This window comes from Cucurbita moschata, unplaced genomic scaffold (assembly GCF_002738365.1).
Source record: "Cucurbita moschata cultivar Rifu unplaced genomic scaffold, Cmos_1.0 Cmo_Scf00005, whole genome shotgun sequence".
Taxonomy (NCBI): Eukaryota; Viridiplantae; Streptophyta; class Magnoliopsida; order Cucurbitales; family Cucurbitaceae; genus Cucurbita; species Cucurbita moschata.
Genome location: NW_019268521.1, coordinates 1814118 through 1831392, shown reverse-complemented (window position 1 = coordinate 1831392; position 17275 = coordinate 1814118). Strand labels below are relative to the sequence as shown.

Here is a 17275-nt window from a genome sequence, read left to right as displayed (position 1 = left end):
ACACCTATGTATATTAAAACACGGTCCAATCTTAACTTTTGCACTTCCCATTTTGTTTCATTATTTTGAGACAATAACGGGTGATGGTTTGACTTCTAGAAAAAAAAATCAAGACTCTGTAATTAATGTCTGCCACGTTACTATTTTAGCTTATTTTCTTTGGTACTTGTTATGTCAAATTAATTAACATATTTAATAAACATGATCTTACCGTCTAACCCTCTTGGGGGTCCAGCATCCTCGTTGGCACACCGCCCAGTGTCTGCCTCTAATACAATTTGTAACAGTTTAAGCCATTTATCCCTATTGGGAGACCAGCATCCTCGTTGGCACACTGCCCAATATCTAGCTATGATTCCATTTGTAACAGTCCAAGCCCACTGCTCATACCGTTAACAGATATTATCCACTTTGGCTCGTTATGTATTGTCATCAGTCTCACGGGTTTAAAACGCTTCTTCGGTGAAGTTTCCACACCCTTTTAAAAAATGTTTGGTTCCCTCTTCCAATCCATTTGGGATCTCATATATATATTTTTTTATATTTATTTTGAAGAAACATTTTAAATAATAATTAAAAAAAACCCCAATTTTTTAATTTTTAATTTTTAATTTTTTAACTTTTTGTTTCGAATTAATTTGGTTAACTTAAGAAAAGAAAAATAATTTTAAAAAATGAAAAATATTTATTTATAAGATAATTTTATAAATTTTATTATAAATATATATTAAGAAAAAAAACAACGTGAATGTTTAAAGCAAGAATGAAACTTACAATAAATTTGACAAATGACTCGTTGACACGTGTGACAATGACACATCACGTTAGTAATTCCCCACAAATCATATTTTCTAAAATTAATTTATAAATTTATAAATTATAATTATATGAGTCATAAACCATTATTATTATATGTAATAATAATAATAATAATCATATTATTATTATTATTATTATATGGTAATTATTATGATGTTTCTCCTTGGCATGTGCTCTCCTATCAAAATATGGGAGAAATTTTATAATTGAGACCCGACGAGAAACTCGAGATTTTAATTCTTACCTCATTATTAAAGTAATAGTTTGGTAGTCTATGGGTCGATGTCCATTAAGTCAGTCGAGATCACGTCACAACGGTTTCATCCAACTAATACGTATGTATTCAAACAACGAGTTCATTTATTATTTCATGCTCAAATTGGTGGTTCTAAGTTTGCCTTAGTCAAACGTTCACATGTTTCACGTGATCTAGACCTACGATATTCTATCTATTTAGAAAATCGAGTTCATAACCTATACATAAAACCCGTATTTAATTATGTTAAAATTAATCATAAATCGTGTTAAATATTATTAATTTTCAAAATCGTAGCTATACTGACTTTTTCTATCCTTAATTACATAATTACTGTAACAGCTAAAAATGTTCATTTTCGGGACCACCTCGAATGAGGAGGGGATTCCCCATTTAGATCGGAAATGAGGGAGAGAGTGGATAATATTTTTTCCATTAAATAAATGGGTCCGGAGATGAGATTATATTCTCGGTCCCCACCTCGCTTAATATATATATATACTCACTTATGGGTTGTATTAAAAAAAATTGTTAATTTTGAGATCTTAATTTTAATATTTAAACTAAAATTTGGTTATCCATTTATTAGTAATTTTTTAAAATAATTATCCATTTATTAGTAATTTTTTAATAAAAACTTTAAAATAAATATATTTTTAAAAAGAATAATTAAATTATTCATCGTAAATTCGATCCCCACAAATTTTCGGTCGGGAATCTCTACTTCCTCTATGCACATCTCTAGTAGCTAGGGGTGTACATTCACAACCCGACAACTTGGGCTAACCCAACCCAAACTATAAGAGTTTGGTTGGGTTGGATTAGCTTCTCGAGTTGGTTTGGGTTCATTTTTCTGAACCTAAACTGACTCGATTTGCTTTCAGGTTCATGAAACAAAAGAGTAGCATTGCCATTTGCCATTTGCGAGCCGACAACATGGTCGAGCCGTTGAAGCCAACTCGAGTCGGCTCGCACGCATTGGGACAACTTAGGCACGTGTCGTGGATTGTGGCGGCTTCGCAGACCGGGCTTCTCCCACGCGCTTGGGCCTATTCATACAGTATTGGGCCAAACAGAATCTAGTGATGCCGTGGGCTTCGTTACATGGACCACTACAGTGTAGGCCGAAAGCTCAATACTCAGCCCACTAAATTTACTCTTTTGTCCCTCAAAATATTTCATTCCTTAAAAGCTTGTGAATACGAGAGCCATCGGCCGGCTAACAAATTGCTAGTTGAGTTGTCCCCTTTTATCAACTTAGCTATACATATTGTCCCCAAGATGCTCGGGTACGTGCGGGCTATCCCATCTCCCAGCTCATCTGGAGAAGGAAATATAGGTCGACTATTAAGCCTACTCTAGCTCAACTGCACCACTCAGAGTGCAAGTCACCGAAAATTTTCAAAAATAATATTTTCTTATCGTTGAAATTTAAATTTTATTTTTTTCGGTAATATTGACAACTTTCTCTATTTAATTAAACTAAATTAAAACTTTTTCATTTCCAATAATTTTCACATTAAAAAAAACATATAAATTCGTGAAATTCTAAAATCAATATAAATTTTAAAAAATATGTATATTAATTTTGAAAACTAAATTAATAATAATAATAATAATAATAAAATTTATATAGGAATATTCATAAAATAGGAATATTCATTTTAAATATTCTTTTTTTTTTTTTGAAAAAATAAAACCATTCTAAAATGGAAGGAATTTTGCTAGCTTTTCCCGTAGCTACAAGTCATTCTCGTATTTTCCATATTCATGGGTTCGGTCCTCCAACGTCCGCTACAGCTCTGATCTTGCTGGCCTTTTCCTTAGCTACAAGACACTCTCGTGTTTTTCCATATAAGTGGGTTTGGTCCTCCAAGTTTGTTAGAAGTTCGATCTTGCTGACATCTTTCCTAACTACAAGTCATTCTCGTTACACAAAATATGATGACCAATATAAAGATGCAAATACTAATAATTTTATCCAAGAGTTAAAAAAACGTCCACAGATCGAGTGATCATTTAAAAAACGTTCACAAATTATAAAAGGGTGAGACTCATAATACTCATAATAAAGATATTTCACTCGAAGTTTCATTTAAATTCTATACGGAGAGAAAACCCTAAAGTAAATACTCAATTAATGGCAAGAAAGTACTGTGCTGTTATTCAGTCACACTAGCCACTAGGGAAGTGTTTCATCCTCAAAAGCGGGAAAAAAACGATGAACAATCATAAGGTGGCATATTTTAGCATTGTTTCTTCGTGATTCACGACTTGCGACACGTACAAAAAAAAAAAGGGCTAAAATAATGTTAAGCTTAAGATAACTCGATACAAATTGATTAGAAACGACAAACTTGAGCACTTTTGGTTACAAGACTAAAAACGGTCATCCATATAGATATGTAAGAACTAATACCTTATTCAAAGGGCGAGACTCGTAATACTCGTAATACTTATAATAATGATATTTCATTCAAATTCTACACTGTTCGACACACGACACGCGTCAGAACGTAACGTGACACTAGCCACTTGGAGAGTATTTCACCTCAACAACGGTGGAAATAATAACCAATGAGCGGTGGCGACCAAAAATGCCATTGTGAGTGGTCCGGACACTGCCCAATGAATCCGCCACCTTTTCCCCAATGCCCTCTTCAGCTCAATCTCCACAGCCAAACACAGCCCATGCATAACAAAGAACCATGTAACTTCCCAGGTTGGAATGACTCTAATAGTATAGTACAACAAAAGCTCATGCATCAACCCGGACACCACAAACACCATGACCACCGCCATCCACCGTGGCGCTCCGACTTCATAACGAACGGGTTGATAAACAACGTTATGCAAAGTTTCTGACACCAATTGATTCCACCGCCGTCCCCAAAAATTTTGAAGTGACGTAGCGAGATACGGTTCGTTGAACGACTGACTAACCTCGACACCAAATCTCGACCGAACAAACACGTTAGAAAGACACATAATCATGTCTAAATAAAAATACAATGTTGCACAATTCATGAATAATTTTGCAATGGGATCCACAATTTCATAGTACTTCTGGCCCATGATCAACATAACAAATATCACCACTTTGGCGGGCAACTTTAGAGGTATCTTAGGACGTGGTTCTTTGCCAACCTCTTTTTGATTTTGAACGTATTTGGCGGTTTTGCTATGCTTGATTCTGGTTGGTAAGAACGCGATGGAAGCAAACAAAGGGAACGATAATTTCGAGTCGAAAGCTAAAGGACCTAAATTGAATGAGAATAGAACGAGCTTAAAGGTCGTGAGCCAGGTGACGAGGAAGGCGAAGTTGCTCGAGAGGAAGGCGGACGAGACGTAGAGAGGGAGGACGAGGAAGAGGGAGAAGACAGGGAGGAACGAAATGAGCCTGAATTTGCCTTTGGGAAGTTTTGGAGCTATAAAATAGCAATACAATAGAGAGGCCATGGATATGAGTATCATGTTCATTAAGCTTACGAGTTCGTTACCCATATTGGAGGTTTTGGCTTAACAAAATTTTGTTGGTTTAGTGAATTTCTAAAGTTCTATACTTCTATTTATACTTATCAACTCATTTATGTCTTATTTATTTCCTGCACAGATGTTCATTTAATTAGTATAGGTCGTCTCAGATGAAGCAGAGAACAAGAAAGAGACTGAGGAGAGATTTCCCTTCGTTAGCTAAATAAAATTCGGGTCTTCGCCCTAGACCGTTCTGGATGGAGTAGAGAACGAGAGAGAGACTGAGGAGAGATTTCTCTTCGTTAGCTAAATAAAACTCAGGTCGAAGATTATATACCCCGTCTTCACCCTAGACTGTTCCGAATGGAGTAGAGAATGAGAGAGAGACTGAGGAGAGATTTCTCTTCAGTAGCTAAATAAAACTCGGGTCGAAGCTTATATTCCCTGTCTTCGCCCTAGACCATTCTAAATAGAGTAGAGAACGAGAGAGGGAGTGAGTTGAGATTTCTCTTCATTAGCTAAAAAAAACTCAAGTCGAAGATTTTATATCCAGACTTCCAATCTTCGCCCTAGACTGTCTCGAATGGAGTAGAGAACGAGAGAGTCCACTCTCTCGAATGAAGATTATATATATACACACATACATATACATATACATATATATATTTTAACTTCGTTGCTCTTCATGTATAGTCCACATATGTTTCTATTTCTATTTCTAAGTATAATTCCAATACACTTTATTCTAATTTAATAAATTTCAACACCAAAAGAAGATAAATAATATATATTTTAACTTCGTCCATATCTGATATAGAGTTTGTAAATACTTTCCTATCTGTTTTTTATGGACTTTGGCATGATATATTATCTACGGAACCATATTTAGATTCACTCGGTTTTAACAATTAAAATATCAACTTTTCGATTCAGAGCTATAAATATGGCTTATTTTGTGAACACCTATGTATATTAAAACACGTTCGAATCTTAGCTTAAAGTTTTAGGTCTACGAGTGAAATGTGACTTTTACACTTCCCATTACTTGTTTCGCTATTTTGAGACAATGACGGGTGATGGTTTGACTTACAGAAAAAAAAATCAAGACTATGTAATTAATGTCCGCGTTACTATTTTAGTTTATTTTCTTTGGTACTTGTTATGTCAAATTAATTAACATATTCAATGAACATGATCTTACCATCTAACCCTCTTGGGGGTCCAGCGTCCTCGTTGGCACGCCGCCCAGTGTCTATCTCTATACAATTTGTAATAGTTTAAGCCATTTTATCCCTCTTGGGAGATCAGCGTTCTCGTTGGCACGTTGTCCGATATCTTGCTATGATTCCATTTGTAACAGTCGAAGCCCACTACTCATACCGTTAATAGATATTGTCTACTTTGGCTCGTTATGTTTCGTCATCAGCCTCACAATTTTAAAAACGAATCTTTTAGGGTGAGGTTTCCACACCCTTTTAAGAAATGTTTTGTTCCCCCTCCAACTGATATGAGATCCCACTTTCTTTTTTAATTTTGATATTTACTTTGAAGAAACATTTTAAATAATAATAAAAAAAACCCAATTTTTAAAATTTTATTTTTTATTTTTTAACTTTTTGATTTTTTAACCAGAATTAATATGGTTAACTTAAGGAAAAAAAATATGAAAAATATATATTTATAAGATAATTTTATAAATTTTATTATAAATATATATTAAGAAAAAAACAATGAATGTTTAAAGCAAGAATGAAACTTACAATAAATTTGACACATGATTCTTTGACACGTGTGACAATGACACATCACGAGGTTAGTAATTCCCCTCACAAATCCTATTTTCTAAAATTAATTTATAAATTTATAAATTATAATTATATGAGTCACGAACTATTATTATATTAATAATAATATATTATTATGATTATTGTATGGTAATTATTATGATGCTTTGTCCGGCCTGTGCTCTCCTATCAAAATATGAGAAAAATTTTATAATTGAGACCTGACCAGAAATTCGAGATTTTATCTTCTTACCTTCTTGTTATTAGAGTAATAGTTTGGTAGTCTATGGGTCGACGTCCGTTAAACGGTTAAGATCACGTCACAACGGTTTCATTCAACTAATGCGTATGCATTCCAACAATGAGTTCATTTATTGTTTCATGCTCAAATTGTTGCTTCTAAGCTTGCCTTAGTCAAACGTTCGCATGTTTCAGGTGATCTAGACCTACGATGTTCTATCTATTTAGAAAATCGAGTTCATAACCTATTCATAAAGTCCCTATTTAATTATGTCAAAATTAATTATAAATCGTGCTAAAATATTATTAATTTTTAAAATAGTAGCTATACTGACCTTTTCTATCATTAATTACCGTTTAAAACTGTAACAGCTAAAAATGTTTATTTTCGAGACCACCTCGAATGGGGAGGGGATTCCCCATTTAGATCGGGAATGAAAGAGGGAGTGGATAATATTTTTTTCTATTAAATAAATGGGTCCGGAAATGAGATTATATTCCCGGTCCCCACTTCACTTAATATATATATATATATATACACACATATGCATGCATGCTTATGGGTTATATTAAAAAAATTGTTAATTGTAAGATCTTAATTTTAATATTTAAACTAAAACTTTGTTATCCATTTATTAGTAATTTTTTTAAATAATTTTTAATAAAAATTATATTGAAACTTTAAAATAAATATATTTTAAAAAAGAATAATTAATGACAAAAATTATCCACGGTAAATTCCATCCCCACAAATTTTGGGTCGGGAATCTCTACTTCCATTCTAGTGCACATCTCTAGTAGCTAGGGTTGTACATTCAACCTGACAACTCGAACTATAAGGGTTGGGTTGGATTAGCTTTTCGAGTTAGTTTGGGTTCATTTTTCTGAAGCTGAACTGACTCGGTTCGGTTTTGAGTTAATGGAACAAAAGAGTAGCATTGCTATTTGCCAGCCGACAACATGGTCGAGCCGTTGAAGCCAGCTCGAGTTGGCTCGCACGCGTTGGGACAACTTAAGCACGTGCCGTGGATTGTGGCTGCTTCGCGGACCTGGCTTCTCCACGCGCTTGGGCCTATTCATACAGCGTTGGGCCAACAGAATCTAGTGAGGCCATGGGCTTCATACGTGTTGATGGGAATGGGCTTCTGGTGGGCTGAATGTGAGGCGCGTTCATGGGCCGATGGCCCAATTTTCGTTCCCTTTAGGTTCCGCATGTAAAATGGCTCCAAAGCTGAGGGTCGGTTTACCGTTCGAGCGCTTCCTCTTAATTAGCCAATGCGTAGAAGAACTCTCCTATAGCTTGTGAATTTAGGGCTATTATGGTAAACGTAAACAACACGTAATTGACATATAGGAGGATCATAATCGAATAATCACCCAAAGATTCTGTGTATAGATTGGGTATATAACATTATTAATACTGATGTGATGTATTTTGTAATAGTTTTATTCAAATCGTTCACGTTGAGACATGTGAGTGAAGATATTTTATACAGTAAGTTTGTATAAGATTGTACTGCAAAATATTTAATTTCTTCTTATAAACCAATTAATTGAGAATATTACTTTTTAAAAATAATTATATATGGCTCGATTTTAATCTAGAATGAATTGTGAATTCACAGTGGTGAGAATTTGTCATTTGATTTGTACAAGTAAGAATAAAATTTAATTTTTTATCAAATAGTAGCCATGCTGGTAATCGAACTCTAATTGTTTTTTAGTTAGGTTATCATTGTGGAGAGTCGTGTTTGTCTAACTTGGTATCAAAGCTATGCCCTAAACATAGCCATGCCAATAAAATCCTTAAATGTCGAACAAAGGACTCCAAAAGAAAAGGAGACGAGACTCCTCGAAGGTACGGTAAAAAATGACTAAGACTCCAAAAGAAAAGGAGTCAAACCTCGATTAAGGGAAGGCGTACTTTGTTCGAAGGGAGGTGTTGATGGATGAAAGTCTTACATCGGTTAATTTATGGAATGATCATGAGTTTATAATTAAAGAATACTCTCTCCATTGATTGGAATGAGGCATTTTGGAGAAGTCCAAAGCAAAGCCACCAGAGCTTACGCTCAATAAATCTTCGTCTAACCCAAACAATCTTTATTAAATAATTAAATAATAAATAAATAAATCACTAATAAAAATATTGTGAAGTTCAAACCTTAAAGACTGCTAAATCCCCATAAAAAAATTTCAAACATTAAAAAAAAAAAAAAAGGAAAAGACAAAAAAACACATAGAATAGGACAAAGACAGGGTAGTGAAAGCCCCAGACGGGAGGGGGACATAATCAACGTGGCAAAAAACGATTGGTCTCTTACCTCACCTCCACACCCACCTTGGGGAAATGACGGTGTGCTAGCAAGGGTGCTCGGGTCCCAAAGGGGGTGGATTTTGAAATCCCACATCTGTTGGAGAGAGGAACTAAGGGTGTGCTAGTGAGGATGTTGGGCTCCCAAAGAGGGTGGATTGTGAAATCCCACATCGGTTGGAGAGGGGAACTAAGCATTCTTTATAAGAGTGTGGAAACCTCTCCCTAGTAGATGCGTTTTAAAATCATGAGGCTGACGGCGATACGTGGCCAAAGGGGACAATATTTGCTGGCGACGGGATTAGGTTGTTACAAATGGTATTAGAGTCAGACATTGGACGGTGTGCGGACACTAGGCCCTCAAGGGGGGTGGATTGTGAAATCCCACATCCGTCGGAGAGTGGAATGAAGCATTCCTTATAAGGGTGTGGAAACCTCTCTCTAGTAGACACATTTTAAAATTGTGAGACTGACGGCGATACGTAATGGGCCAATGGTGGGTGGTGGCCCCGATGGTTGTCAAGGGCATTTGCAATCTACCATTGGCGGCTAATGATAGGTGGTGGTTGCTAGCGATCTACCGTCGACAGCTGATGATGGGTGGTAGTCACGAGTTGCACAAAGCCGAGGCAAAAAATATATATGGGACTTAATTCCTCTTAAAGTTGGTCGTGAACGTGTCAAGATCACAACGCCGCACGGTTGAAAAAGTAAGACAGTGACAAATTGGGTGAGGTTGGGTTGGGGAAATCTTTTGGATCAACTCGAAATTTTGAGTTGGTTAAGTTGGAGACTCGAGTAACTTGAATAGAGTTTACAACTCAACTCAACTCAACCCTCTATTTTCGAGTTGTGTTTTACTTATTACGAGTGTATTAATAACTAAAATCTCATAAAATTCAAATATTAAGCTTTCACAAATCACAGTGTATCACCAACATGAGTATAAACGAAAAATATTTTTAATATTCATAATAATCTTAAAAGTATCGTAGAGTTGGGTTATAACTCTATTTTCAGGTTGGTCGGGTTGACTCGACCAAAAAATGTCAACCCATGAATTGACCAAATTTTTTGTTTTCCGAAAATTCAACCTAACTCAAACTGAAAAAGAAATCTAATTCGACCCAACCTTTATAGTTTTGGTTAAGTATTTCGGGCTGATCGAGTTCTCAAATCATATGAACCCTCTTAGTTGGGGAGATTTAAGAGGGATGGTGTGAGGACATTTTGGCATGTGATTATGGACAACATGTCTTAGACAAACATGATTGGGACTGCAGACAACACATTCTACATGGACCACTACAGTGTAGGGCCGAAAGCCCCATACTCGGCCCACAAATGTCTTCTTTCCTTCCATCTTTTGGCGATAAAATTTACTAAATTTACTCTTTTGTCCCTCCAAACATTTCATTCCTTAAAAGCTTGTGAATACTAGAGCCATTGGGCAGCACGTGACCGACTAGTGGCACGGCTAACAAATTGCTAGTTGGGTTGTTCCCCTTTATCAACTTAGCTATACACATGGTCCCCAAGGTGCCCATCTTCAAGAAGGCTCAAATACGCACGGGGTGTCCCACCTCTCAACTGATCTGGAGAAGGTAATATAGGCCGACTGTTAAGCTCACTCTAGCTCAGCTGCACCACTCAGAATCTAATATTTTTTTATCGTTGAAATTTAAATTTAATTTATTTCCGTAATATTTTCAACTTTCTCTATTTAATTAAACTAAATTAAAACTTTTTGCAATTCCAATAATTTTCACATTAAAAAAAACATATAAATTCGTGAAATTCTAACATCAATATAAATTTTAAAAAATATGTATATTAATTTTGAAAACTAAATTAATAATAATAATAATAATAATAAAATTTATATGAAAATGACGTGGAAAATGGAGTTTAGGAAAGTGAGTTATGAGGTGGAAGCACTTTGGAAGACTTTGGATTGTGATTTATAACGTGAGAAGCACTTTTGAAGACTTATTCTATCGTGGGATTTAGGAGTCTCCGCACTCTATTTTTTTTAAATAATAAAAAATTAATTTATTTAATTTTTGTTTTTCAATGTTTTATTGCGTCATTCCCTACGTCATTTTGTGTGCAATTAATTTTATTTAAATATTCTTCTCCAATCAATATGCCAAATGTTCAAATCTCGGGAGTCCCACATTGACTAATTTAGGGAATGATCATGTATTTATAAATGAGGAATACTATTTCCATTGATACGAGGCTTTTTAGGAAAGCTCAAAGCAAAGCTACGAGAGCTTATGCTCAATATCATACCATTGTGGAAATCTGTGATTTCTCGAGGAGAGGATTGAAAAAAAAGGTATATATGACATGTATGTTCGAGCGGACATGTTATATGAATCTCAAATCTAGATTTATAAGTTCATTATCGAAACCAAGTTGCTCGGAAGAAAACAACTTATTTATTGTTTTTTATTTTATGGATTGATTAATTCGTACTGTTACAAATGGTATTAAAGCTAAACAAAACATTTTTTATAAGGGTACGTAAACTTCTCCCTAACATAATTTTAAAACCATGAGACTAAGGCATTACTTAACGAGCTAAAACAAACAATATCTATTAGTGGTCCCACCATTAAAGGTGGGTTGTGTAACTAAACTGAATTTCTTTTTTTTTTTTTACGCGCTAATGGGGGCATAAATAAGGGAAAGAAGAAATAACAAAAAATAAAAATAAAATGCTGACGTGGACCAATCATAATTATCGAAGTTTAATTTCCTTTTTTTTTTTAAAATGCCACATGGGTCTGACCCAGACGCTAAAATCCAGCCTAATAACTCCATAATGCCACGTCCTTATTCCTCCAAAACCCTACCTTTATTAATATTATTTATTTATTTATTTGATAATTTTTAATTCAATTTTGCTTGAATATTATCTGTTGACTTTGACCATTGCTTTCACTTCCATTTTTTTTTAAATATATTTTTTTCATTTAATATTTCTAAAAATCATTGATATTTTTTTATAGCATTAATGATTTATGACCGTGGCAGGTTCTAGATTTGTATGTTGGCTTATTATAAATTTAAAGGGCATTTTGGGTATTTCACTTAGTTTTTTTTTTGTTCTAATTTTAAATTTAAATTATTATCCAACGTTTATATTCATAAATGATTGAAGCGACATTAAAATCTAAATTTTCTTTAATGTTTGCATCTTCGTTTATGTAACGTTCCAAATGGGACCATATAAGTTAAACTAAAAAAATAATTCGTTCATCGTAATTACGACGAGGATTAAAATAAAACTTAGATAATTTTTTTTTAAGATGGATCGAAACTAATCGATCACCACCATTGCAATGCATTGCCTATAGTAAAGTGTGAGATTCCAAACTGGTTCGAGACGAGAACGAAAAATTCTTTATAAGAGTGTGGAAACCTCTCCCTAGTACATATGTTTTAAAATCGTGAGACTGACCTAATATATAATGTGCCTAAGCGGATAATATCTGTTAGCGGTAATCTTGAGTTGTTACAAATGGTATCAGAGGCAAACACCGAGCAGTGTGCCAGCAAAGACGCTAGACCCTCCAAGGAGGTGAATTGTGAGATCTTACATTAGTTGGAGACTGCACGAAACATTCCTTATTAAGGGTGTTGAAACCTCTCCCTAGTACATATGTTTTAAAATCATGAGACTGATGTGATATGTAATGTGTCAAAGCAAATAATATCAGCTAGTGGGGACTACGGGTTGTTACAAATGGTATCAGAGCCAGACCCCGAGCGGTGTGTCAGCGAAGACGCTAGACCTCCGAAGGGGGTGGACTGTGAGATCTCACATTGGTTGGAGAGTGAACGAAATACTCCTTATTAAGGATGTGGAAACCTCTTCTTAGTACGTATGTTTTAAAATCATGAGACTAACTTGATATATAATGTGTCAAAGCGGATAATATCTGTTAGCGGTGACCTTGGGTTATTACAAATGGTATCAGAGCCAAACACCGAGCAGTGTGCCAACAAAGACGCTAGACCCCTCAAGGAGGTGAATTGTGAGATCTCACATTAGTTGGAGAGTGAACAAAACATTCTTTATTAAGGGTGTGGAAACCTCTCCTAATAGACATGTTTTAAAAATGTGAATCTGACAATGATATGTAACAAACAAAACAGACAATATCCTTGGACTTAGGTTGTTACATAAAAACCGCTCCTGTTTCAAATATATATATATATATATATATATATATATAGATATATATATATATATTTATTTATTTATTGAAAAGTTAATATGCATTCAATATTATGGACCCCGTGGGCTTCATTATATCCAATAAAGGAGTGTGACAAGATCATATAGTTTTTAATGCATGGGATTTTTGCTAGTTGGAACTTACTTTAAAAAAATTAAATTAAATTAAATTAAAAAATAATAAATAAATATATATATTAAATCCAAATTGACTTATTTACATTTTTCATAATTCCGTTAATATATATCAAAATTATTTTGAAATTTTCGACCATTTTGAAGGCAGATATGACCTGTTTAGTTATACGACAACCCATAAAAATATTAGAATCACGAACGTATCCTTTAAAAATTATTATTTTTAATTAGATTTAATTAAGAATTAATAACATGAAAGATACTCTTATTTATTTTATCTCAATATATTAATAATAAAAAATAAAAAATATATTTTTTAAAATAATCATAGTTATAGACAACTTCTAATAAATTCTAATTTTTAATTTTTTATTCTACAATTTTATAAATAAAAAATGTCTGCCATGAATTTTTAAATCATATTATAAAAAAATAATTAAAAAAATACCCAAACTTTTTTCCCTTTAATATTTTATGGCATAAAGTAAAAGCTTTAAAAGAAATTATTCCCTAATAAATTTAAAGAAAAAGCTTAAAGAGTTGACATTTTTTATATTTATAAAAATGGATTAAATTTACTATTTTGTCCAAAAGTCTCTTTCTATTTGCCTTTTCATTAGGTTAAAAAAGTAAATGCAATTTAATATCTTTTTTAATTTTCCTCACCTACCCTTAAAAAAATTCCTTAAATTAATTTTGAAATAGTCTTAATATAATTATTTTAATTTATATTAGACTAAGTATATAATTATAAAATTAATGTATACGACACGACATGACACGATATGATATGAAATTAAATCGGCTAATCGGTTTTTATTTTATATATTTTTAAAGTAAAATAAAAATATTTATTTTTGTAATATTTTATTTTCTATTCTCTTTAATATTTAAAAATGTTTTTAGTTTTTAATTATGGAAATAAAATTGATTTCATGATGCTTTTAGTAAAAATAAATTACTTTTTAAATTTGCACACATATATATTAAGAAATATATATATATATATATATATATATATTTATTTATTTATTTATTTTGTTGTGGGGAAAAAATAATATTGCATGAAATTAAGGGGAAGTATTTGAACCATTCAAATTTGTACAATGACAACTTAATTTAAAAGGTCAATTTACAGGGTTTAATATTTTAATTTAATTATTATATTTAGCTATTGATAAATTTTAATTTTCCAGAAAAGAAATTATTCTAATTATCTGAAATAAGGTGTTTAATATTTTCCCAAAAAAAATCAAAATTTAGAGTAATTTTAAATACGTGATAAATAAAAAATTTCTATTTAAAAATAAAAAAATTAAGGTTTTATTTATTTATATAATTATTTGATTATCTAACTTTTATAAAATTCAGGTAAATAATTTAAATATTTATTTAAAATAAGTAAAAGTCTTATAAATTCCGACGAGGAAAATATTTAAAATTTTACCGGAGTAAAAATGTTTTTAAAGCCACTTGAACATGAACCCTTAACCCGAAACTAAAATTTTATCTAATTTAACATCTCAGGTTCGTTTACACTAAAAAACGATAAATTTTTTACATTTTAATTTTTAAAATGTAAAATCTTTTTCTAAATAAAATAGAAAAAAAGAATTAGTCTTGATTCTGATGTTAAAGTGGCTTGTTGTTATTATAAAAAGTAATAGAGAGAAGTATCAAAGTATTTTATTTCGTGAAATTCAAGGTTTAAAAAGTAAATTTGACTCATTCGATACATTAAAAAATAAATACACGATACACAAAAATACAAATATATACCAATAATAATAATAATTTTTTAAGGTTTAAATAAAACCGTTTAGTCTTCAAAAAAAACAAAAAATAAAAACTATTATTATTGGTTAGTTTTTTTTTTGAAAACATTATTATTTTTTAAATATCTCGAACTTCTAACATTTTTTATTAATATCACTAAAAAAAGCTCATTTATAATCGGTGGGTACGAAAATAATTTGTCTACACTTCATAGATTTGTGTGTGAGAATCCACATTGATTGGAGGAAGAAACAAGTGTCAGCGAAAACGTTGGATCTCGAAAGGGGTGGATTGGGTACGAAAATAATTTGTCTACCCTTCATAAATTTGTGTGTGAGATCCCACGTCAATTGGAGGAGGAACAAGTGCCAGCGAAAATGTTGGACCTCGGAAGGAGTGGATTGTGAGATCCCATATCGGTTGGAGAAGGGAACCAAAACATTTTTTTGTAAGAGTGTAGAAATCTATCCCTAACAGATAAGTTTTTAAAATCTTGAACTAAAGCTCGAAAGGAAAAACTAAATAGACAATATCGGCTGGCGGTGAGTTTGACTGGTAAAAAAAAAAAAAAAGATATTAATGAAATTTTTAAATTTAAAGATATTTTTGAAATATAATGATGATTTTAATAATTGAGCAAAAAAAACCACATTTATATTGAATTATATTTTATTTTTGGTAAAAAAAAAAAAAAAGATATTAATGAAATTTTTAAATTTAAAGATATTTTTGAAATATAATGATGATTTTAATAATTGAGCAAAAAAAACCACATTTATATTGAATTATATTTTATTTTTGGTAAAAAAAAAAAAAAAGATATTAATGAAATTTTTAAATTTAAAGATATTTTTGAAATATAATGATGATTTTAATAATTGAGCAAAAAAAACCACATTTATATTGAATTATATTTTATTTTTGGTAAAAAAAAAAAAAAAGATATTAATGAAATTTTTAAATTTAAAGATATTTTTGAAATATAATGATGATTTTAATAATTGAGCAAAAAAAACCACATTTATATTGAATTATATTTTATTTTTGGTAAAAAAAAAAAAAAAGATATTAATGAAATTTTTAAATTTAAAGATATTTTTGAAATATAATGATGATTTTAATAATTGAGCAAAAAAAACCACATTTATATTGAATTATATTTTATTTTTGGTAAAAAAAAAAAAAAAGATATTAATGAAATTTTTAAATTTAAAGATATTTTTGAAATATAATGATGATTTTAATAATTGAGCAAAAAAAACCACATTTATATTGAATTATATTTTATTTTTGGTAAAAAAAAAAAAAAAGATATTAATGAAATTTTTAAATTTAAAGATATTTTTGAAATATAATGATGATTTTAATAATTGAGCAAAAAAAACCACATTTATATTGAATTATATTTTATTTTTGGTAAAAAAAAAAAAAAAGATATTAATGAAATTTTTAAATTTAAAGATATTTTTGAAATATAATGATGATTTTAATAATTGAGCAAAAAAAACCACATTTATATTGAATTATATTTTATTTTTGGTAAAAAAAAAAAAAAAAGTAAGAAGGTGATTTTTGAAGGGTAAGCGGCAGCTGTCGGGACCCATGTGGTCATATCGAAATGCGCGTTTTTTCAGCTGACTCCAAAACCAATCAAGGATCGCCACGTAATCATTTGCCAGTTTAGTTGTGCTCAGCTTGTGGTCCCCACTCCCTAGCTGTCTCCCACGTCGAATCGATGTACAAGAGCCCACCACAAATTTCCCAGCTCAGAGCCGGCTTTCGGCTTTTCTCCCCCCAGCTCATCCGAGCCTCTTTACAGGAATTTTAAAGTCCGTTAAAATTAAAATATTTGTAAATTTAATTATGATCTACAAAATTATAAAATATAACAAAAAAAAAACATAATTTGTTATTTCTCTTTTAATTATTTAGTTAAAATTTTTATTTTAAATATTTATAATGAAAAATAGTAATAAAATTAAATAGAGATAAAATAAATAATTGTATTCTAAACAAACATGTATTTTTTTTTAAAGGTAACAAAAATTTGAGCGGTTCAATACAATCTAGTTTTGGAGGAACTCATGAACCAACTCAATTCATACAAATTTTCATTTATTTGACTCAACCCAATATGGTTTTGATTCATCGGGTTTTATGAACATCTCGAGATGTACTTTATTTGAGATTTATAGCAAATTTGATATAAATTATGCTGTATTTTA

At 31.5% G+C, this 17275-nt stretch overlaps 1 protein-coding gene across 1 annotated transcript; it reads right to left on the bottom strand.

The window, feature by feature from the left end:
* Nucleotides 1-3522: 3522 nt before the first annotated feature.
* LOC111443440 (probable long-chain-alcohol O-fatty-acyltransferase 5) lies at nt 3523-4579 on the bottom strand. The gene has a single exon (XM_023081247.1). It carries the CDS (start codon nt 4577-4579, stop codon nt 3623-3625), a length of 957 nt encoding a protein of 318 aa, XP_022937015.1. The 3' UTR covers nt 3523-3622.
* Nucleotides 4580-17275: the final 12696 nt, after the last annotated feature.

Excerpts from the sequence above, each read along its gene's own strand:
- LOC111443440 (XM_023081247.1), bottom strand. The coding sequence starts at position 4,579 with ATGGGTAACGAACTCGTAAGCTTAATGAACATGATACTCATATCCATG.